Source organism: Malus domestica, chromosome 17, assembly GCF_042453785.1.
Source record: "Malus domestica chromosome 17, GDT2T_hap1".
NCBI lineage: Eukaryota > Viridiplantae > Streptophyta > Magnoliopsida > Rosales > Rosaceae > Malus > Malus domestica.
In genome coordinates this window covers 13,833,360-13,857,167 of record NC_091677.1, presented here as the reverse complement: position 1 = coordinate 13,857,167, position 23,808 = coordinate 13,833,360, and the positions used below count along the sequence as shown (strand labels likewise).

The following is a 23,808-nucleotide window of genomic DNA, read 5'->3' as shown; positions in this document are numbered from 1 at the left end:
GGAATATGAGTTTGCTGCTTTGAAGGGGTCTAACATTTCTACCCCTTCTTCTCTACAGCTTGAGATCGCTTGCCAAGATATAGTGGATTTGAAGACTAGGTTTGACTCGATCCAAGTAAAGTATGAAGGTGCATAAAAGGAGATTGGGTGCTACATACCTCAAATTTAAGACCTTGAGTGTGCCGTCTCTGAGCTCAACTCCGCTGCTTACGCAAAGGATGAAGAATTGATCACTGCTTATAACCAAGTGATCCACTTCAAGAAAGTTGTTGATAGGCTTGAGCCTTAAGTGTTGTAACTCCAAGGTGCTTTAAAGATTAACGATAGTCTGAAGAAAGAAGCGGATGAGCTGCAGCGGGTCTGTGCTTGTCTGCTTGAGGAGAATGAGCAGTTGAAAGGTAAGAATGCAAGGTTCGAGGCTTCACTTACTCAGAGTCAAGATGATTTCTACAAGTTGGGTTATATGGACCATCTATTTGGGTGACCGTCTGACTTTGAATTTTTTGGTAAAGAGTTTAAGAAACCATCTCTATTTCTCCGGAAGACTTGCTCGCCTTTACTTTTAAGTCTTCCATTAGTGAAGTAGTTGGAGAGGTTGGTGCCTAGGCTGGGGCAGCTGAGGGTGAAGCGCCAGATGGTGCCACTGCTGAAGGGTAGCCTTCTAGGTTGTCTTTAGGATTTTTTTTGTTTTCCTTGTTGCTTTTACTTAAACTCCTTCGGTTTTTGCTAGTTGTTCATCAATTTTCCTAGAAAATTTAAAAAAGTTGTTTCCTTCACTTTTCTCCATCTTTGTTTCTTTTGTTCTTGCCCTAGCCTTTAGACTTTATAGACCAGTGGCAGGTGTGTTACTTTTCTATAAGCAGATAAGCCCACGTAACCTATGCAGCCGTAGGTGTTGGTGTAGAACTTTGCAAAGCTGTTAGCCATAGGGTTGGCAGCCAGACGCCTTACTTACATAAGCAAACAAGTTCGCATAACCACTAGGCTATTAAACTTGGCTTTCTCCAATTTCGTAGGTTGCGTAGCAAGTATCACAACACTTTAGGACTTGGTGTAAGTAGTTCCGCGCTTAGCAGAGGTTAAGCTTATCGACTACGTAGCATGTCGGTAGTGGATAAAGCTTCGTATATGCACGTTAGCTTGTCTAATCTTTCACAAGAATGTGCGGTTGTATAAGTCTAGCACGACTTTACTACTTGAAGGGCAAGGCGTATGCAGTCTTCCGAAAATCGTAGGCTACCTTAGTGCACTTGGTAGCAGCTTTAGGGTTCTAGGGTAGCTGTCCATATAGCATACTACATTATGTGCCCCCTCTGTCTCTAGAGCCCGATTCCACGCAGATTAGGCAAAGAGACCCAAAATCCTTCAATTAGCTAAGCATTGAAAAAGACCATTGTGGCTACTTCTAGGAATCCTGGCACAAGCCATTGTGCATCTATTTATACTAGGGCAGTATGGCTCATCCACGTCTGGATATTTGGAGTGTTTCTACTTTGGAGAACAGCCCCATGTGGATGTCAGGCAATTAGTTTACCCTCTCGCACTGAAGAGCATGGTTGGTCCTTCGGGGGGGGTGCAATTCATGCGATAAGTCCCTAAGAAGGGCGCAATCTTCTTTTGAAGTGCAGGTGAGATAAGTTATTATAAGCATGTAGTCGAGCCAAGTTGTAAATTACTTCTGAATTCCTCATTGAAAAATGAGTGAAACAAATGAAACACTTAGTTGTAAAGTATAGACTCCATAACAACTGGTTAATCTTCAGCTCGTGGGGTGGTGCCCGTTTAGCTGCTTGAGTTCTTTGGACCTTGATATAGTGGGAGGTCGCACATGGTACTTCCTCAGATTGTAGGCGTTTTACTGCTTTTTTATCTCTTTTTCGTTCATGGTGACGAGGGTGTAATTACCCTTGCCGCATACTCTGTTAATCTTGTACAGACCTTCCCAGATGGGATCCAAATTTTTGGAGCCTTCTCTGCTGGATGTGATGAAGGCTTTTCTTAGGACTAGATCTCCGGGTTGGAACTGCCGGATCTTGACCTTTTTGTTGTAACTGGATATGAGCTGCTACTGGTAGGCTGCAATACAGGTGATGGTCTGCTCACACTTCTCCTCTACTAGATCTAAGCTTATGGCTATCTTCTTACTATTCTGCTCAATGCTTGGCAATATAGTGCTAATGTTTGGCACGATAATGTTGGGAGGAATGATTATTTTCAAACCAAATGCCAAAGAGAAATGAGTCTCATTGATTGCTCATCTTTTGGTGGTGAAATATCCCCATAGACATCCGGGGAGTTTGTTTAGCCATTTTCCATTCTTGTTAGAAAGGGATTTCTTAAGGCAGTCGATGATCGTCTTGTTGGATGTTTCAGCCTGCCCATTGCCTTGAGGATATCTTGGTGTGGACATGTGCTGCTTGATGTCATACTTTTGGAAGAACTTCACCAAATCTTTGCCCATGAATTGCGGGCCGTTGTTGGTGACGATGGACTAAGGGATGCCAAATCGACAAATGATGTTCCTTCATATAAAGCGCTCTATGTCCGTTTGAGTCGTAGTTGTCATGGGCTCTACTTCTACCCATTTGGTGAAGTAATCGGTTGCCACGATCATTATGCCTCTGCCCCTAGTACTACTAGATCGATTGTCCATTGTATGAATGGCCAAGAACTCATCTGCGGGTGTAGTTTGCTGGCAGACAGTGCTGGTACTGGCTTGTAATGTTGACAGCGGTCGCACTTTTATACTAACTCCTTAGCATCTTGGTGCATGGTAGACCAGTAGTAGTCTGCACCTTCTGTGTTAAGGATTGACCTCCAAAGTGAGTTCCATAAACGTCTTCATAGATTAAGCTTAGAACCTTTAAGTTGTCGGGAGGCGTTAGGCAGAGGAGATGTGGTCTGGTGTTGGATCTTCGGATGAGAATGTTGTTCCACATGTAGTAACGTGCTGCTTTTATTTGGAGCTTTCTAGACTCCAACCTTTCCGTGGGGAGTGTGTCATTGACCAGGTAGTCTATAACGTGCTGCCTTTATTCTGCTGCCGGTTTCGTCTTTATGCTTGGTTTGTCTAGATATTCCATGGAAATAGAGCATTTGAGTTGGTGGTCGAGGGCGGAGCCTAGGCCGGCTAGAGAGTATACATGGGCGTTGTCTGCCCGCAGAACTTGAGTGAAAATGTTAGTATGAAATGCCTCAAGTTGCTTGCGTACCTTCTCTGGGTATTACACCATCCTCATATGTTTTGTTGTGTACTCCCCAGTAGTCTGGTTGGTGATTAGCTGGGAATCAGAATGAATTGCTAGCTTTTTCTCCGCCAAGTCTTTTGCCATTTGGAGGCCTGCTAATAGGGCCTTGTACTCTGCTTTGTTGTTGGATGCTTTGAATCCTAAAGTGATCGCCTGCTCGAGCATTGAACCTTCTGGGGTGACAAAGACCACGCCTGCTCCTGAGCCTTTGTAATTGGATGCACCGTCGACATGCAAATGCCAGAAGTCTCTATTGGCAAAAGCAGGCGCAACTAAGGTGTGCTTGGCTGCTTTTGGGGAGTTGTTAGGCCGTTTTGTTACGTCGCCTAGGCTAGGCATGAATTGTGTTGTGAAGTCAGCCAAGGCTTGGGCCTTTATTACCTTGCGCAGTCGAAAAACTAAACCATATTGGCCAAGTTCCAACGCCCATTTCATTAATCGTTGAGAAGCATTCGGATCATGTAGGATTGATTGTAGTGGATATTGAGTCATAACGATGACTGTATGAGCTTGAAAGTATGGTCTGAGCTTCCGAGCCGTAACAACTAGTGCCAAAATTAATTTTTCGATCTTCGGGTATCTAGTTTCAGCATCCAGAAGAGTTTTAGAAGTGTAGAATACCGACTGTTGGGCCCCCAGCTTTTCTCTTATGAAGGCAGAACTCACTGCTACTTCTGAGACTGCCAAATAGATGTATAAGTCATCCACTGCTTCCGGCTTGGATAGTAAGAGAAGTGCTGTGAGATATTTGTTTAGGTCTTGGAAAGCTCTTTTGCACTTACCATTCCATTTGTCTCGTTATGCCCTCTTGATAGCCTTGAAAAGGGCTTGCATCAATCGGTAGACCACGAAATGAAGCGGTTAAGGGCAGCTGTTCGTCCGATCAAGCTTTGGATCTCCTTCAAGGTAATTGGAGATTTCATCTCTAGGATCTCTCGGATTTGCTTGGGATGTGCTTCGATTCCTCGTTGGGTTACTAGGTACCTTAAGAATCTACCTGAAGATACTTCGAATGTGCATTTGGTGGGGTTGAGCTTCATCTTGTACTTTTTGAGGATGTTGAAAGTTTCCGCCAGGTTGCCAATGTGGTCTGACTGCTGCTTGGCTTTTACCATGATGTCGTACACATAGACCTCCATGGTTACCCCAGTTTGTTTCTTGAACATCATGTTTACTAATTTTTGGTAAGTGGCTCCCGAGTTCTTGAGGCCAAAGGACATGACTTTGTAGCAGCAGGTGCCTCGCTCGATCACAAAAACGATTTTCTTTTTGTTAGGCTTGTACATGGTTATTTAGTTGTAGCCAAAGTATGTGTCTAAGAAATTGAGTAACTGGCTCCCAGAAGTTGAATCTACTAGTAGATCAATTCAGGGAAGTGGATAAGGATGATTCGGGCATGTTTTGTTGAGGTCGGTATAGTCTACACAAACCCTTCATTTTCCCTTCTCTTTCTTCACAACTAGCACGATGTTGGCAAGCCATGATAAGTGTGCTACATCTTCTATGAAACTAGCCTCTAGTAGCTTGTCAATTTTTGTTTTGATGATCGCTACTTGCTTGGGTGCGAAATGTTTTCTCTTTTTGGATCACCGGTTTAGCAGCGAGGTCAACATGCAGTTTATTGCAAGCTATCTTGAGGTTGATGACGGGCATGTCGGAAGGTGACCATGCAAAGACATCATAATTTTCCCTAAGGAAAGTTGTGAGCTCTTCCTTCTAGGCTGGGCTTAGACGTGAGCTGATTCTAGCCGTCTTTTGCGGCTACTGGGGATAAAAATGATGTCCTCCGCGTCCTCTTCTGGTTTCCATCCTATCTCGTCTTCTTGGGCACCATTTTCTTGATCTGCTTACTGTAATTGGTATTTGGTAACTTCTTCGTTCCTTTGGACCTCAATAGCCTCTACGGGGGTAAATGTTTTCTTCTTTGATTCTTTCAATACTTGCACAATGCATTGTCAAAATGTGGCTTGGTCAGACTTGATTTCTCCAACTCCTCCTCCAGGATGTGGAATCAAATTTTTTGGTACTTAACGGAAGTGAAAGCATCTAGCTTGATCAACCAAAGTCTCCCAAGAATCCTATTGTAGAGAGATGGGTCGCTTACGATCATGAAAGTCTGCTTTGAGACAACTGGCGGTGTTTTCACGTCAAGTATGATGTGACCGATGGCAGTCGAGGTGTGCCTGTTGAATCCAGTGAGTACCTCTATGCGGTGTACGGTGTACGTTGAAGTAGGTTGACTGCACTTCCATTGTCAACCATCATTCTGCCTACTATAGCATAGGCTAGTTGGACAGATACTACTAATGGGTCGCCATATGGGAAATCAACACCTTCTACATCCTGCTCGATGAAGCCAATGATGGGTCCAAGTTGGGTGTCGACTGCTTGGACCTGTGAGACTAGTAGAGCCTGTTGGATCTTTCTCTTTTTGGAGTTATTGGTGGCCCCCAAGTGCTCGGATTCAGCGAAGATGCCATTGATCTGAATCGTCTTGGTTAGTGGCTATTCATCATCGTCTGTGTTCCTTCTAGGCTACACAGCTGGCTTGTCCAAGTATCTGTCGACCTTGCCTTTTTTCACGAGCTTCTCTAGGTAGTTCTTCTAAGTGTAACAGTCGTCTGTTGTGTGACCGGGTCCTCGGTGGAATGGGCAATACTTGGTGTGATCCATCTTGGAAGTATCTATCTTTAATTGTTTCAGCAGCTTGAACCATGGTTGATTCTTGATGTCGCGAATGATTTGGCTGATCGGGATTGAGAACTTAGAGTAGTTCCTGATTGTCGTGCTTTCTTTGGTCGTGGGTCGGTCCCTACGCTTGGCCTCCTGCCTGCTTTTGCTGAACTGTTTCTCGTCCTTCTTTTTTTGAGCCACTGCTGACTTTTTCCGAGGTTGCTTGGGTGTCTTGTTTACTCGTCGAGCCTCGTCCCAAAGTGCATGCTTTTTTGCCAGAGTAAAATAATCTGCCAGAGTTAGATATTCTTTCATGATCAATTCTTTGAATAGTGGGTGGTCCGCTGGGAGTTCTTTTTGGAAGACTGCACTTGGTATCGAGTCGTCGCATTCGACTATCTTCGCCTTTTCTGCTTTGAACCTCTTCACGTAGTCGCGGAGCGACTCTTTTGGGTTCTTCTTCACATTCAATAAATGGTCGAACTTTTTCTTGATTGAGCAGTAAGATGAATATTCTTTGGTGAAAACCAAGGAAAGATCACAAAACTCCTGATGGATCATGGCGGCAAGTGTGGAACCAATCTTGCACCTCGCCTTGCAAAGTGATGGCGAATATCTTGCACATAAAAGCATCGTTGTTCTAGTAAAGGACCATTGTGCTTTGGTAATGCTTTAAGTGCCTATCTGGATCTCCATCTCTTTTGAAAGATGTGAAATGTGGCATGCTCATGTTGGTATTGTCTCGTCGTAAAGCTTCATCGGCCACTTCGTTGCCTTGGAAATTACGCAATCGCTCGTTTAAAAGCTTCTTTACCTCTTCCTGAATTTGCCTTTGTTAGGGGTAGCGAAGCTTTCTGTTGCCCCCAGTCTTGACCTGCTGGTCTAGGCTGCTCTTCTACGTACTCGACTCATTTATGCCGCAATAGCAGTGCATGTGGTCCATTCCTTGAAGGCTGCCAATTGAACTTGAGCTGGATTGAGTGACTGTTTCTCTCCGTCCGTCGTGCTGCATGCTCCGATGTGATGTGAATGATGCTTCTTGCAAGCCTAACCGCGAATGAACGATTTGCTTGGAAGACTACTCATGTTGATTATTGGAGTGTGACCTTAACTGTGAGTGTATGCTCGTCCGCGAGCCTAGTAAAGAGTGCACACTCATTCGCGCGCTAAGGCAGAAGTATACGCTATCTCAAGGTCTCAATCGGGAGTGTACACTGCCTGAACGCTCGATTCGTGGCTAGTTGAGTGACTGCTTACCAGGACATTGCCAGAGAGGTTCCTCGTCTACCTTTGTCCTACTTCGGGACACCTCGTCTAGGGCTCGTTGGATCTCAGTGCGTTGCAAGAATTGATTCACCAAGGTCGTCTGCTGTGCAAGGACGCTCGTCAACTCTATGACTTGTCAAGAAAAGTGTTGTTTGCCATTTGGATTAAAAGAGCTTGGAAGGAATGCATTTCCTTGAGCAGTGGAAGTGTGGTAGATTCCAGGCGCAAGATTTGAATTGGGGAACGTCAGATCAGCGGAGAAATATGGTGAAAATGCCTCCGGTTTGATCGTAGGTCTTGAAATTTGAAGTTAGGACGGTTGAACTAATCTTGGGCCGACTTGGGTTGCTTGGGAAACCACGGAAATATGCTGGGCCACGGGAGTGGGTTGCTCAGCGTGTGGCACACGCGGGTGTGAGGCTTGGGCTCGGCTTGGCAACACATCGGGTTTGAGCGGCACGGGTCGGCTCGGCTAGGGCTTGGGCCCTTGAAGGTTGAAGTGGCACAACTTGGGCCGTGGCCTTGGTGCCGTGGGTTTTTTTCGAAGGTGGCCACCGTGGTAGTTGCCACGATGGTGCCTCGTGGGGTTGGTGCCACTCCACTCACCGTTATGTTGAGCCTTGTAGATCTCCACGATCCTAATTCTTGAACTTTGGAATTTCCATTCGTCAAGGTTTCCAAATCTCTTGTCATTGTACTTTTCTTTTACTTTTTACCAAAGAATTTTTAGAAGTAAAAATTCTAAGAATAAGAATGTACGAAAAATCTACAAATGAAAAAGAAAACGAAAAACCTTGAATGCAAGAGTCTTCTACGAGCGTTTGATCAAGACTTTCAATGAAAGATTGTGGATGCAAATTTCTTACTTCTTATTCTTGGACAAAATTGCACTTACAAAAAAAATAACACCTTAGATCAAGGCTAAGAGCCTCACGCGCCCACGATGAATTGTTGGGGCGGCGGCTTTGGCCGAAGAACTTCCGATGCCGAAGTTAGAATTTTGAGAGAAAAATGTTTGGAGAATTTAGCAAGAGGATTCAACTTGGGTTTTTGGAGAAAATGGGATGATATTTATAGGGGTGTGGCCAGCCCCTTTGGAAGAGATGGGAACTGGCCACTTGGGTGGTTTTTTGGGTGTGATTCACAATTTATTAGCTAATTAATAAATTAATTGTGTAATAAATCAATTAATCAGCTAATTAATATAATTTGAAAGGAATGATTCGGGGGTTACCTTGTGGAAAAGATTTGATGAAGATGGATGAAATAGGTTTTGAATAATTACCTATTTTGAGCACTTTTGAGCTTGATTAAGTCATGATTGTTCACTGCTCGCGTGTAGGAGTTCGGGTATTCCTCGAGGGTAATTTTGTCCTTTTAATCCTAGAATCCACGTGTCGCCTTTATATTTTTCTCGATTATTTTTTGCTTCACATTATCCACGTGTTAAACTTATAAGAGATTAAACTATTCTTCGTATTACAATGAAAGTTTAACTTTCGTCAACAAGGCTGAGAAAGCTAGGAGATAATCTTGGCTTGCTTTTTCAATAACAGAAAAAAAAAGTGCAAGTTGATGTTAGGAGTGATAAATTATTGTACTTGGTGCAATTTTAAAAACATTATCATGTTTCCTTTGACTATTCTAACACTACCTAACTAACCCTACTGAATTATTGGAAACAGACATCTAATTGTCTTCAAGTCTTTGTGGAGGGGCCAACATCTAATTTTCTAATTCAAGGCTGTGACAAAAGTTAGAGGGATCGAAGTCACTGGGGCCATGTTTATACTGATAAATCTATGGTGGAATCACAAGACAAGAAGTCCATTTTTATCTCCCAGAAGAGAGGAAAAAGACGTTTTAATTAATTTATCTACCGGAAGAACCTAATCGGGGTGATTAAGTATTCAAATCATCGATTGACTTTAGACTAATAAAAGGAATAATTAGAGTGTTTTAAGGTCGGTTGCCCGTAAATGTGTGGGAAGTTTCTGAATACTGATAGATGTAGGAAGTGTAACAACGGTCAAAATTTATTCACATACACATCAAAGTAACGGCAGCTGTTTAAAAAGAAAACAAAAATAATAGGTCATTTATGGTGTGCGATGAATTGAGAGGTAAATTCATCAATTCAATCGAGAACTTTATCATGTAAAAATTCAGAAGGTGCTGGTTGAGGTGTTGTACAAAGACTCTAAAAAATATTGGATTATAAAGTGGAAGCCATATTTTATGCTGTAAGAGTCTGGTAACATATATAATTCAACTGAATTTCTATGATAGTGGATTTTACATTGGAGCACTGTCCTTAGAGTTGGTTGGTCGAAGATTTGGAGGCAGATACATATTATTAGTACTTTAACTGTTTGATATGTAGCTAGGGTTGTGTTACTGGCTTGTTTTTCAGTGGGTTAAGCTTCTTTTGTACTTCAAAATGTTTCAATATTCATGACAATTCATGATTAATATATGAGTCTAATCTGTCCCAGGTTCTACAAGTTAACGAGAAACATAATTCTTAAGGGATACTTTGGATGCGGTCCCTAATCCTTAACATTCTTTGACTAAAACCTTAATGATATTCAAAGTTTGATCAAAGTCCATTGACTTTGTACACCTCATTATATTACAATTAATATTTATATTTTTATAGTTTTGACATTAATTGTTTAATATTTTATGAGATTTATAATCCTATAAATTTAAAATCCCTCATAATACTATCAGAAACGATTACGATAAAAAAATTCAAACATTTTAATTGAATAAATGGATAAAAACTATGTAAAAATAAGAAATAATAAATGGCAAAAGAATGTATCCATAGTGTTAAAAAAATTGGTACATTTCACATATAACAAAGTGGTACATTAATAAAAAAGAATGGGTACATTATAAATAAATTAGGGTACAGATAAAAGATTAAAAAATTATGAGTACAAATGAATTTTTAAAAAATATAGGCGCTAAAAGAAATTAATACTTGGGTACGAAATAAAACTAAAAAGAAAATACTACAAATTTAAAAAAAAATGTTGCAAATTAAAAATGGGTACAAACTAAAAATATAAATATATGATACAAAGTTTAGGCATAAAACATAAATATACCATATGTAATTTTTCTATCATTGATTAAATATACAATATCACGTGACAGTATACACATAGGTACAAACACAAAAAAAAACTTTAAAAAATATGGGCACAAAAATAAACTAATATATGGGTATAAATTAAAAATGGAAAAAAAATTGGTACAAACTAAAAATAAAAATATATGATAAAAAATTTAGCCATAAATATAAATATACTAATTGTAACATTTTTAACACTAAAGGAATATATTTAAAAATAAAAATATTTTATTATTCAAATAATTAATGATGTTATTAATATCCAAGGACCTTGATCAAAAATAAAAAATGAATAGGTTTTTAATCAATGGAGTAGCAAAAAGAAGGATGTGAATCTAATTTCTCCAATTCTTAATTTCTTACCCAATTAACAATAAACACAATTATTAAACAAACCTTCGATTTAATAATGTCATACTCTCTGAAAATTGAAGATCAAATTTGTATTCTTGTACTCTGCAGTGACGGAATATAATTATACTTATGCCCACAATTAATAATTTAACCTAATTACTGTCATTTGTCGAAAAAAGAAATTGTCTTCAAGCTTATCCCGTGACGTGTAAAACTATGTTTAAAAATGGTGGGACACTTGTCGACCCACTTGACCCAGTCATCCTGTTTCCTGTATTACGATTTCCAAGCTTTTTCTATGTAGCTTGCTTGGCTTCCCAGAATTTGGCTCGCTGCATATAAGTTTATCATCTTTTCTTATCTTCGTGGGTTAAACTCTTATCACAAAATAATTTATTTGTATGATGCATATAAACGGTTAAACACGATTTTTATTCAGTGTTTTACTTTTTTGCAAAGTTAATTTTTAAATAAGGTAAAAAAGAAAATAAGCAGTACCAATTATTATGTTTATATGATTAAGACATATTAATCATAAGTGAAGGAACAAATATTAAATTAAGCGCTGTAAGTCTATATTGAAGTGAATCATATTTGGCCATTGTAAGCCAAAATTATGGGCAAATATGTGTAAATACAATTAAAAAAAAAAGAAGATAAGATTTAAGTAATGAATGAGTTAAGGAAATTATCCTTACAATCAAGAAATTAAAAGAATGAGAAACAGGTGAGTGAGACTGAGAGTGAGATGAAGTGAAAATAGCATCACTTAAAATTAAAGGAAAACTAATAAAAATGGCTTGAAAACTTTGAGTTTTAAAAATAAGGACAAAATAAAGGGTAAAGTGAATAGTATCAGGATTGATTTTTTAATAAAAAAAATATGGTTTTTCGTTAAAGTGAACAGTACTGAAAACTTTTCATTAAAATTCTCTAAAATTAATGGATATCCTTACATGCATGCAAGCTCCTTAACCCCAAACAATATAGTAGTTACTCAAAATACGTTATCAAAAACGAGAAGCAAATTGGATGGCTCCAATGTAATCAAGCCATTTAGCCGTTCGCTCGTTTACTGAATTTGGCTTAGCCATCACCACCTCTCTCTCTCTCTCAAAGCCTGTGTCTTCTTATAAGAACCCTGAAACACCTTGTGTTCATAGAAAGAATCTTCCTTTATACGTATTAATTTTCTCATCTTCTCTCTTATTTGCTTTGTTTTCCCAATCTCTTTGTAACAGTCGTATAGCTTGGGTCACGAACCTACGCATAACAACTTCCATTGTTACATCGCACAGCCAGCTTCGTCGGTTGTTACAGAGAGACACTTAGTATTAGACAAAATAAAAAATAAGTCATCATGGGTTTCCTTCACAAGCTTTGGGATGAAACACTCGCTGGACCGGCACCCGAATCCGGCCTCGGCAAGCTCCGGAAGTACGACTCTATGTCTATCCCGTCCTCTCCGCCAATGGCTGCGGATGAGGTGCCGGTCACTCGCTCCATTACTATTCTCAGGACTAGTTCGTCCACTCTTGGAAACGTTTCACCTGATTCCGGCTCCCCCTCGGAGTCCCCGACCACACCAGGAACTCCGAGAACCCGTAAGTTATCTATTTTATATTCTAAACTACAATAAAACGAGTGTACATATACTATACTTCTCCTGTTACGATCAACTTGCTCGGTTATAGTTGTTATTGTTAAATGTATAATTTATTTTTTGTGAGAAATTTAAATGTTTAATTTTGTTTATGTTTATTTTCTTTTGGTTTTACTTGCAGCTGGAACACCAGGTGCATTGAACTTCAAGAAATTAACAAGGAGGAAATCGTCTACTGATGCTTTGACACGCGCCGAACCCAGAAGTCCGACTGGTTACGATTGGTTGTTAGCTATGTTTAGAATTATATATGCATATATGTCCTTGCTTCTCTAGCTAACGCCCAATAGATATCAGAGTCAACTTGAAGAAGCATGCATATATCATTTGGTTTAGATAATCTCTCACTTTTGATAAAAAAAAAATGATAATCTCTCACTAGATTAAGAACTGACCAAGTTAACCTTGAAACCAAGATTGAGAATTTGGAACCATATATCTTGGATCGATCATTAATATATTTGGTATACTAATATATTCCCTTGGACTACATATGCATAGGATATCTCATTAGATAATTAGTACAGTATATTGTTAGGCTGTCAATCGTTGATAGAATATATGTAGATTGAGTCACTAACATAACATGAATACTCTAATGGTCTCGCAAAATCCTGTATAACATATAGGAGTTCTGAGGTTATTTGGTAGATTAGTTGATCGATGTGATTATTCGAGGGAAAAATTGTTTAGCAAATACTAATTGTACTTCAACATCCCTTATTATTTCTTATTTATTGTTGTAAATGTGTATTGCAGGATGGTAATTACTGCTTTGGATCGTTGAGTGAGGAAGTGATGAAGATTTTACTAAAGTATCGGCCGACGACTCCACTCCATTGTACATAGAGAACCCTACCTTTATGGGAACTTGATGCATATACAAGTGCATAGATGTAATTATCTAAGTACGTACTATATATAATAAGACGGTTCAACTGACAAGAAACAGCAGAGGAACCAATGCTCCTTGGAGATTATGAGGGAGGAGTTAAAGTAGGGTTAGCTATTTCACCTATTTTGATGTTTCCATGTGATCTTCGAGTTTCATTTTGTATTTTGATCTTTGTAAATATGGATTTGTGTATTGAATCCTCCCCTTCAATGAAACTCCTAATTTTGGAGCTTAAGAATTAACTTAAAGATCACTTTCAAATTTTGATCTCTTATCTATTTTTTTGGTGGCGGTGGTGGCTTCAGGCGGAGAAATCACGGGCTCTAACGGTCAAAGAGGGGTGGGCGAGGCAATCACCGGCCTTGCTAGAGTGGAGCCTCATTCTTTAATCGGAGTTGGATTGATTTATATCTTCTTCTTTTTTTCCGTATAGGCGCATTCGTATTAAACAAGTAGTTTCATCATATTTCAAGCACAAAAAAAAAAAAAAATTAAAACTAATCAAACGGACCTTTAAAACCTAATTCGTTATGTGTATAGAAGTGTGAGAATTAGCTATTTTCAAAGTTCAATATCGTTTTCATGCAATGTATCTCTCTCTCTCTCTCTCTCTCTCTCTCTCTCTCTCTCTCTCTCTCTCTCTCTCTCTCTCTCTCTCTCTCTCTCTCTCTATATATATATATATATATATATATGTGTGTGTGTGTGTGAGGATATAAAGGTAAAAGAGTTTCGCATCGGTTAAAGGAGAAACCTTACAAAGAGCTTATAAGAGGCTGAGCTATCCCTCCGTATTACCAATTGGTTTTTGGTGGAACTTCAACTTTCTTCATGGTATTAGAGTATGTTGGCCACGGATAAAGCCCAAAGGCCATATGTGCTTCACGTCAACCTGTTTCTGTTATCCACTTCTTTGGCTTAAAATTCGCCACACGGGTGTGTGATGATGTGATGGTAAAAGAGTCTCACACTGGTGAAAAGAGAAACCTTGCAAATGACTTATAAGAGGTTGAGTTACTCTCTGTATTGTTAATTGGTTCTATAATGGAATCTCAACTTTCTTCACCCGATACTCTAAAATGATGAAGCTTTCAATATACCAAGAATGTCCTTCCCTTCTTAAAACTCTTGAAAAGGACAATTAAATTAAAAAGGGAACAATAGTAAAAATGCCCTATCCTCGAGCCTTTCTTTATCTCGACGCATGGAAGTAGTTTTGTTGACCTTTTTCTTTTGAATTTTTTTAATCATATATTTTAAATTTAATGGTAAATTACATAAAACTATCTTAATTATTGGGTCATTAACAGTTTCATACCTCGTCTTTAAAAAGTTTCAATGTCATATCGTATCTTTCGAATTTGTTGCAATGTCATACCTTCTGCAGTTGTCTATCAATTCCTCTGTTAAATGATGACGTGACGTGTGACATGGCCCACTTTCTATTAAAAAACTAATAAAATATTATTATAAACTGAAAAAAAAAAAATATTTTTTAAATAGTTCGTCTTCCCCCACCCCCTGCAACCCAGAAAGAAGAAGAAGAAGAAGAAGAAGAAGAAGAAGAAGAAAACTAATAAAATATTATTATAAACTGAAAAAAAAAATATTTTTTAAATAGTTCGTCTTCCCCCACCCCCTGCAACCCAGAAAGAAAGAAGAAGAAGAAGAAGAAGAAGAAGAAGAAGAAGAAGAAGAAGAAGAAGAAGAAGAAGAAGAAGAAGAAGAAGAAGAAGAAGAAGAAGGCTTACTACCTTCCCTCTTGATCCGCACCTACTACCTGCAACCCAAAAAAAAAAAAAAACCATCTTCATCTTCCCCAACCTCCCTTTCCCTGCAACTCAGATCCCGTCTTTCGTCGATTTCGCAGGTGGGGAAATTGCGCACGGAGAAAATGGGGGGAGTGGGGTGTGTAGAGAAGTGAAGAAGGTGGGTGCGAGGGTGGGTGTGGAGGAGGAGGGAAGGGGAAGATGGGAGGGGGAAGAAAGGGATGGGTTGCAAGGAGGGGGTCAGGGAAGATGAAGATGGTTTGTTTTTATTTTAATTAATTATTATTTTAATATTTGAAAATATTAAATGATTTTTTTTTAGTTTTTAATAATATTTTTTTAGTTTTTAATAGAAAGTGTGCCACGTCACACGCCACGTCAGTATTTAATAGAGGAATTGACAGACAACTGACAGAATGTATGACATTGCAACAAATTCGAAACATACGGTATGACATTGAAACTTTTTAAAGACGAGGTATGAAACTGTTAATGATCCAATAATTGAGGTAGTTATATGTAATTTACCATAAATTTAAATTTAAAAAAAAAATTAAAGAGCAAATTGTCTCCTGATCGAGAGTGTCACGAGAGGCTAATAATATAATAATATTGAAAATGAATATAATATACATTCAGTGTTAGAATTCTAGTGTTGAGTAAACTTGTTGTGTGGTTTACACACAATTATGCATTAGTTGATGAAACTTGACATGTTGAATATTCAAGAGTGTTGCTGTCCGAGCCCTGCATTATCATGCAGAGAGATATAACCTAAGACTAATTTTTTTATTTAAAAGGAAAAGTACAATTTTTCTTATATTTATTTGTCAATAAAAATGCATTTCATTCCAAATGGAAATTACATGTCACGACCTCATTGGAGCTTTGACATAATCTAAAGGGAAAATATGTAGGGAAAAGAAAAAGAAACAAAACTTGACTGATACAAGGAATTAATTTTCTTAATATCAACTTTGGAGGACCTTAAGTTGAAGCGGATTTCACTTTCTCAATCAGATCAGCAGCGTCTTGAACGGTTGCAATGTTCTCAGCTCCTCCTTCTCCGACGGACACGCCGAACTTCTCCTCCAAAGCCATTAGGATTTCAACCTGTTCCATATTTTTTTCATTGATCAGATATTTATGTGCAGAGAATGAACTTAATAATTAAATACAAAAAAAAAAAAAAATATTGAACAAAGGTGAGATTAGTCAAGCATATGAACAAGGGGTGTGATATCCACACACCCCATTTTACTTCTCACACACCTTTTTAATTTTTGGCCATCGGATCAGATGAATTGAAGAAGATCAACGGACAGAAATTATCAAGGGGTGTGTGAGAAGTAAAATGGGGTGTGTGGATAGCACACCCCATGAATAATTGGTCTTGTACGTCACATTAATAGGGGATTAATCTTATTCATTACCTTCATTTAGAGAGGGTTCCAACTTAAGTCAATACCTTATATTAGTTGAAGATGTCCTAATTAAATATTGATATTAAAAAATTATATTACTTGATGATGTGGTTTGTTATGACTTAATTGAGCATATAATTTTCCTGAATTATCAATTATTATAATTTTTACAGGGACCCTCTGTTTGTAGTGGTTGGATCAAAATACAACGGCCCGTGTTAGTGGGTCAGGAGGATCTCGAGAGTTTGCCTCGGAGAGGATCCAATTTCATTCAGGAAAACTATAATATTTTAATTAACTCATTTTATCAGCTCCTGTCACAGTCTCATTACGTGGCTAACCCTAATCCCCAAAGGCCCCATTTTATAGGAAAGGGATCCTCTCCGGATCCCTTTCTCCTAATCCACAAAATCAAGAGATCTGTATCGTTGAAATTTGATCAAACGGCTACAAACAGAGGCTTACTTTAAAGTTATAATAACTTCAGTTGTTGGATCAATTTTCAACGGCACGAATCCCCTGGTTTAATAGATTAGGAGGAAGGGATCCGGAGAGGATCCCTTTCCCATTTTATATACATTGGATAAACCATAGGTTACATGATAAAAGTCAAAATTAATAATTAAGGGATACAGTTTTTGAAGGTTGGAATAGCAGACGGAAAGAAAACAATTATATTTCATGCGGAAATTATATGAACACCGTAATTATTAATTAGTATAGCATTTTTATAAGTCCCAGCTAACTAATCGATTTAACATGTTGCCACTTAGTACTACGATCTAGTGGTATTCCTCTTCATTTGTAAGTGAGAGATCTTAAGTTCGATTCTCGCCAAAGGCAAGTTTGAACGACATTATTGCTAGCCTATTGTGAGGCTAAGCTCATCCTTCTCATTTAGTGTAGATAATATCATTTGTTCAAAAAATAAAAAATAAAAATCGATTTAACATGTTATTATGTATTGTGCAAAACTGCCAAAACATCACTCATCATTAATTAAAGCTGAAGAAAAAACTATAAAGTAATTAGAGAAAGCATGAAGATCGATCATCATACTGTGTCGAGAGAATCCGCCCCCAAATCGACAAACTTGGTTTCGGGAAGCACAGTGCTTTCATCAATGGAGAGTTGCTTCGCAATTGTGCTTTGCACAGTTAGCAGGGTCTCTGGTTGAGCCTGCACAAGGTAATCAAACTAGATAAGTGCTTATTCTAGTTAAGCACCGATTAGAAATATGATTAAAAGAACGTACATAGAATATGCACGGATTAAGTGTGCCGAAAAATGTTTCAAGTAACTACATACATTTCTGATGGCATTCGATAGAGCTTATAACTAGTAACTCTGATGCATGTGCTAATGGAAGTTATTGCTTGAGAAATTACAAAAAAAGGAAGAGAAAAAATAGGATGCAAGAAAAAGTAAGTGGAAAATTACTATGTCCCCGGCCGTTAATTATTTATATAAAAAAGAGGGTATATAATGGTCATTTTCCCCTCTTGATCCATAAAGAAAGTTTGCTTAAATAATAGTATAGATAGCCAAGTAAAAAAAGGATATTTGCAAAAATATATGTAAATATATTTACAATGGAGCATGAGATTGTAGTCTTAGTGCAACTAGGGAGTGCAAATGATCTTCCTGCTGCCTTAGTGATTTTGATCTTTGGTACAAGTCTTAGCCCTTTAACCACTGGCCCTCCCTGCATTGAAAACAATCAAATCATACAATTAGTGAAAAAAATCCACTCTTTTTATTATCTATTCTTACTCAGAAACTCTGGAATACGCGCGGCTTGTTGCAGTCTCTCACAATAGATGGATCATACATGTGAGTTATACACACATTATGATACACGACAGCCTATACCCAATAATCTATTATTCCAGAAAAATTCGGGGCACTTACAATGCTGGATAATCCATTGAGTTGGCAAGTTGTGCTTCTGCCCTTGGCGGTGTAAGGTAGAGTAGCCACAGAGATTGGGGAAATTGAAGCAAGAGAAGCCATGATCGAGATTGGAAGAATGAATAATTATGTAACAGAAGAATAATAATAACAGCTTGTTCTTGTAACGCGTAGATGCATATAGGTTTTGTAATTTGTTTCATTTATAGTGCAGAGATTGCATGGAAAGGCCTAGGATTTGGTCGATGATTACAATAAATCTTATGGTAATGACCATGTAATTGGCGGATTATACCATAAACTGTGTCTCTTGTGCTTGTAAAGCTGGCTTAAAGTGGATTCAGCAGAGCCCTTCGTCAAAGACAAACATGTAAGCTTAAGCTACACATTTTTAATGATTCACACTCAATCTGCCTTTGCATCAAGTTTGACTCTAGACTAATTGGGTTTAGGTTTTGGGCTCAAACCAAGAAAAGTGGGTAGTTTTAGGCTTCAGTAATAGTCTTTCTCTTTTTTTGGAAACTGTAATAGTCTTTCTTTTCTTCAATCCAAAAGGAGAAATTCAAGGCTGGTTTGCTATGTTGGATTAAATTGGAATGGACATATAACTCCATACTTTCATAGCACATTGAAGTTTCATAGCACATTGAAGTGTAGAAGTGAATGATTCTTCATTTGAGGGGATTAGAAGAGAACTAGACGTGAAGAAAATTTTGGGTTTTTTGGCTCAAAATTAGGATGATTCAAAATTTAGGTTTGTGTTACCTATTTGCTTGGTATCCTATTTGGGTTTGGATTTGACTTCTTGGTTGGATTCCTTGGCGGTTTTTTTTTGTTAATTACCTATTTGATTAGGTTTTGGATTTTACTTGCAATTAGGATTAGAATTCTCATTGTAATCTAAGTCATATGCACTATAAATAGGACTTTAGGGTTAGTTTATTTTGTGTGGCTCATTCGTGTGGCAATTTGTGAGCTTGTGAGTTAGTGAGCAATTTGGAAGAATCTTCTCCATTAGTTTTGGGTTGTATACTCATTTGGTTTAGGGTTTGTAATTTGTGAGATTTGGGTTGTGAGAGTTTAAACACTCTTTTGTAATCTCTGTTTGTTTAGTGAAATTCCTCGCCGTGCTTCGCCCATAGACTTAGGCTATGCGCCGAACCACGTTAAATCTCTCGTGTTCTTATGAGATTGTTTGTTTTAGCTTTCGCCTACGACGTTGATATTTGGTATTTTGTTATAATTCACTTCTGTTTGCGCATAAAAGTCCAACAAGTGGTATCAGTGAAGGAAAAATTTTGTCCTAGCTAAGAACATGTGAGAACATTTGAACACATATGCAAACTAATAACACATTAAAGTAGGCATGCATTCAAAAACAATTCTAAAACCCATGACTTTCAAAGCCTAGTGAATGGTGAACCACAAGACTCTTTAACAATATTAAAGAGATGGAAGGATTTAGAGATTCATTACCCTTGAAGCTCATCCTTGTTTACACAAGGGATTCACCCCAGTGGAGGGCCTTCAAGTCACCTCCTAGCTCCTTGGATCTTCCTTGTGTTTTTCTTCCTTTTGATGCTCATTTGCTCCTTGAGGATGTGAGGAAAGGATCTCCAAGAACACCAAAGATTTGGTGTCTCTAAGTCTCCACACCAAGGATAAGGTGTGAAGATGAAATGGATGACTTAGAGAAGAAAAGATTGCTAGCTAATTCTTCCCTAAGTGGCCGGCCTCCTTTTAGAGAAAAAAGAGAGAAAATGTTTCTCTTCTTTTCTTCAAGAAAACCCTAATGAGAAAAAGCTATAAAGTTGACTTTATACTACATCACATGTGAGTGGTAAACTTGTAATTAATTCAAGTTTGCATCCAATCACCCTTATGCCCGGCCTTGTCTTTGTTATTGGGCTAATTGCCCATTTTGTTTAGTTGTCATACAATTTAAACATAATGGGCCTTGCCATTTAATCGCTTATCCATCTCATTTATATTTCTTCACTTTCATCCTTACTCGGTGTACGATCCATTAGGTTCCAATTAGCGAGGCAGTGGGCAATTGTTACTCTTAACGATCGATTGTGAATTGAAACAACATTTCAATTCTCCCTTTGTTGAAGATTAGTGTTTGCTAATCTTTAGGGCTTCCACAAACCATGAGTGACACCTAGCAGAATGTCATGGCTACCCAAGCTAAGTAGAAGTGGTTAGAGAACCTATCTAGTTACAATTACAATGCAATACAGTCATTCTCTAATACAATACTCTTAATCACATTGTTTGAGTGATAGTTTGTTTCATGTCTATTATCCAATGTGATACTTCTTTATACGATTCAATGGAATATGATTTGGAACAAACTTCCTAAGTCATATTCATATGTTTTGGCCAAAGACTCCCGAATCATATCTTAGAGTATTCTCCTTCCACCATGGAAGGTTAGAGATCCCTTGTTGTGCATTCATATGCCTACATGACTAGATATTTTGACCCCAACAATGCCGTGGACAATCTCGATGGAATGCATTTGACATGATCAAAGATCAAGGACCTAACCATTAGACATCTATGATGCCTCAGGTCAAATGACTACTTTGCATATTGCAATTAACAAGTTCTTACATGACATGTATGTTTGAACTCTCTTTTGATCGTTGTTCAGTGTACTCGATCACCCTTTCAAGCACCTACGTGTTTGTTTTAGTGTCCAACACTAAATGACTTGAGACTAGTTATACTCACGCTTGAGTTGACATAACACATACTAACCTTAGCGGATTGTCAATGCCCAATTGGCAATCCTATGGCTAGGAACGTTTTAGGAATGAACATAAGAGAAAGGTCTCGTTAATCTAACTTACTTAGATTACTTCTCTCAGATTAAATACTTTCCTTGGATTCCCTTATTACTTAAACACATGATACAATAAATAGTGATTAACAATAAGCTTTGCCCTTCATTAAACATATAATAGTTTAATACAATAAGTATTTCAAAAGCTATTACATCAAATGAGTGGCTTTGTGGGCATACTTCCAACAATCAGAGCCCAAGTTTTGACTTAGGCTTTGCTTGTCCAGTCACTATGAAGCCTTCTATATCGTCGGTGAAAGTTGATATCGAAAAGTTCAACAACAATGACTTTGGTATTTGGCAATTGAAGATGCGTGCTTTGTTAGTTTAGTAAGGGCTTTTGAAAACACTAAAGGGTGTGAAGGCTTTGCCGAATTCTTGGACTAATGAGGAAAATGAAGACGTTATGGAGCGGACACTTGGAGCAATTCTACTGAATTTATCTAATGAAGTCTTGCGTGAAGTTGGTAACGTCAAATCTGCACCAGAGTTGTGGCTCAAATTGGAGAGCTTGTATATGACCAAATCCCTTACTAAACAGTTGTATTTGAAGAAAAGTTTGCATACTCTTTGTATGGATAAAGGTACGTCAATTCATAAGCATGTTGAATTCAATAAACTTATGATGGATTTTAAAAGTGTGGACGGCCAAATTAGTGATGAGGATTATGCGATAACTTTGTTGTGTTCTTTATCTCCTTCATATGAACACTTTGTCGATACTATGTTATTTGGTAGAGAATGTCTTAGTTTGGAAGATGTTAAAGCTGCTTTGAATTCTAAAGAGCTAAAGAACACTTATAGTTATTGTTATAAGGATGGTCATTGGAAAGTAGATTGCCCTAAACTCAAGGGCAAAAAGAAGCCGTTTGATAAGACTTTTGCTAGTGTTGAGGTAAACATTGCAGAAGAAGGTTGTTCTGAACTCCTCTAAAGGTTATGTGAGGAGGTAGAGCTTGGTACTCAAGCTTTTTTGGTGGAGTTCAATTCACACTTTTGGTTCGTATGTTCAAACTTTTGCTTAGATTTTGTTTCGTATTTGTTAGTTTTCGTAATGGAAATTGTTGGAGAAGCCGTTGGAGGAAAGTTCAAGTTTTGAAGACTCTTGGATTTTTTGAGCCATGGTGGAGATCAGTTTTCAAAAGAATTTGGTGCATGTTTGCGTTTGTATTTTGGTATCCCAAATTTGAAGTTTGTATTAGATTTAGAAGTTTGCTATTTTCTTGCTGAGGTGGAGATTGTTGGATTTTTTGGCTCAAAATTAGGATGATGCAGAAATTAGGTTTGTGTGACATATTTTTCCTTGGTGTCCTTTTTGGGTTTGGATTTGACTTCTTGGTTGGATACCTTGCTTGGTGGAGAGATTTTTGTTTACCTGTTTGATTAGGTTTTGGATTTTACTTCCAATTAGGATTATAATTCTCATTGTAATCTAAGTCCTATGCACTATAAATAGGACCTTACGGTTAGTTTATTTTGTGTATTTTGTGTGGCTCATTCGTGTGGCAATTTCTTGAGAGTCAATTTGTGAGTTTGTGAGTTAGGGTTTATAATTTGTGGGATTTGGGTTGTGAGAGTTTAAACACTCTTTTGTAATCTCCATTTGTTTAGTGAAATTCCTCATCGTGCTTCACCCATGGACGTAGGCTTTGTTCCTAACCACATTAAATCTCTCGTGTTCTTATTTTGAGATTGTTTATTTTAGTTTTCGCCTATGACGTTGATATTTGGTACTTTGTTATAATTCGCTTCCATTTGCGCATAAAAGTTCAGCAGAATACTTATCCACTCGGGGATTAGAAGAGCACTAGACATGAAGAAAACTCATCTACTCTAATTGTACATTTTAAAGAGAATTAGAATAAGTAAGTTTTCTTCATAAGTAATCCATCTTGTACCCCAGTGGCCGATTCAGGAAAAATCATTCGAAGGGTCATGTGCAAAAGTTCACAAACATGTTTTTAGACAAATAATGGCCTTAAAATTAAAGTATAATACTACTATTCATAATTTCATTGGGGTTGAGTGCAATTGGAATTTTATTAGTTTTGGGGTCTATATCATTGTATATGGGTACGTTTCTCTTGTGTATAATCAATTTTCTTTTTAAGTGACCTAGATCATGTTAAACCAAGTCAAACTTGGTTTAACAGAATAAAGGTCCAAAGTCAAGCCTTATTAGAGGAAAAAAATAAAAAATAAAAAAATAAAACTGACTTGGGGGTATTGTGAAGCAGTAGCAAAACATTAGCACACTAAAACCAGCATGCTCACAAGCATAGCCTGCCCTACCCATTTTCATTGAGGCAATTTATCAAGCATTTGGTAGGCAATTTGAAAGGGTAGCTAAAACTTTCAAAGGGCCAGAACTAGGTCTTCCATGGAGGTTTGCCAGAATTGGGAAGGTCAACTAACTACCTCTACCCCTACATGGATCCGCCCAATGTTCTAAAAATCGCCTTATGCGCTCGGCGGCAGAGCCCCGCTTCGATTCTAGCCAGGACATTTACAAAAAGTGGAGACGATTGGGCGGCCGCCTAGGCGCTTTAGCAGTCTGGGCGGCCATAGGCGGTAGTATGGGCGACCCTAGGCTGTAGTCTAGGCGGGTTCTA

The 23,808-nt window shown here is 38.2% G+C and overlaps 3 protein-coding genes across 4 annotated transcripts; 1 reads left to right on the top strand and 2 right to left on the bottom strand.

Annotated features, from left to right (window-relative positions):
* Positions 1-5,852: 5,852 nt before the first annotated feature.
* LOC103431014 (uncharacterized) lies at positions 5,853-6,554 on the bottom strand. Its single transcript, XM_008369161.3, has one exon. The coding sequence runs from the start codon at positions 6,552-6,554 to the stop codon at positions 5,853-5,855; it is 702 nt and encodes a 233-aa protein (XP_008367383.3).
* A 5,158-nt stretch (positions 6,555-11,712) lies between these two features.
* LOC103417273 (dormancy-associated protein homolog 4-like) lies at positions 11,713-13,483 on the top strand. 2 transcript variants are annotated; one of them, XM_008355463.4, is made up of 3 exons: positions 11,713-12,287; positions 12,468-12,570; positions 13,106-13,483. In XM_008355463.4, the coding sequence occupies exons 1-3, from the start codon at positions 12,044-12,046 to the stop codon at positions 13,131-13,133; spliced, it is 375 nt and encodes a 124-aa protein (XP_008353685.3). In that variant the 5' UTR covers positions 11,713-12,043; the 3' UTR covers positions 13,134-13,483. The 2 variants fall into 2 exon arrangements, with proteins under 2 accessions (XP_008353685.3, XP_008353686.3); XM_008355464.4 differs by having other exon boundaries at positions 11,827-12,287; positions 12,468-12,551.
* A 2,514-nt stretch (positions 13,484-15,997) lies between these two features.
* Positions 15,998-18,145, bottom strand: LOC103410516 (uncharacterized). Its single transcript, XM_017325559.3, has 3 exons — positions 18,026-18,145; positions 17,494-17,613; positions 15,998-16,123 (listed from the first exon to the last, which is right to left on the bottom strand). Exons 1-3 carry the CDS (start codon positions 18,143-18,145, stop codon positions 15,998-16,000), a joined length of 366 nt encoding a protein of 121 aa, XP_017181048.3.
* Between the last annotated feature and the right edge of the window lie 5,663 nt (positions 18,146-23,808).

What these genes read in the sequence shown, in the direction of transcription:
- LOC103431014 (XM_008369161.3), bottom strand. Translation starts at nt 6,554, where the DNA reads ATGCTTTTATGTGCAAGATATTCGCCATCACTTTGCAAGGCGAGGTGC.
- LOC103417273 (XM_008355463.4), top strand. Translation starts at nt 12,044, where the DNA reads ATGGGTTTCCTTCACAAGCTTTGGGATGAAACACTCGCTGGACCGGCA. An exon ending in ACCAGGAACTCCGAGAACCC is followed by an intron (nt 12,288 to 12,467) that starts GTAAGTTATCTA and finishes TTTTACTTGCAG; the next exon opens with CTGGAACACCAGGTGCATTG. An exon ending in AGTCCGACTGGTTACGATTG is followed by an intron (nt 12,571 to 13,105) that starts GTTGTTAGCTAT and finishes TGTGTATTGCAG; the next exon opens with GATGGTAATTACTGCTTTGG.
- LOC103410516 (XM_017325559.3), bottom strand. Translation starts at nt 18,145, where the DNA reads ATGCAGGGAGGGCCAGTGGTTAAAGGGCTAAGACTTGTACCAAAGATC. An exon ending in CTACAATCTCATGCTCCATT is followed by an intron (nt 17,614 to 18,025) that starts GTAAATATATTT and finishes TACCTTGTGCAG; the next exon opens with GCTCAACCAGAGACCCTGCT. An exon ending in GGGCGGATTCTCTCGACACA is followed by an intron (nt 16,124 to 17,493) that starts GTATGATGATCG and finishes AATATGGAACAG; the next exon opens with GTTGAAATCCTAATGGCTTT.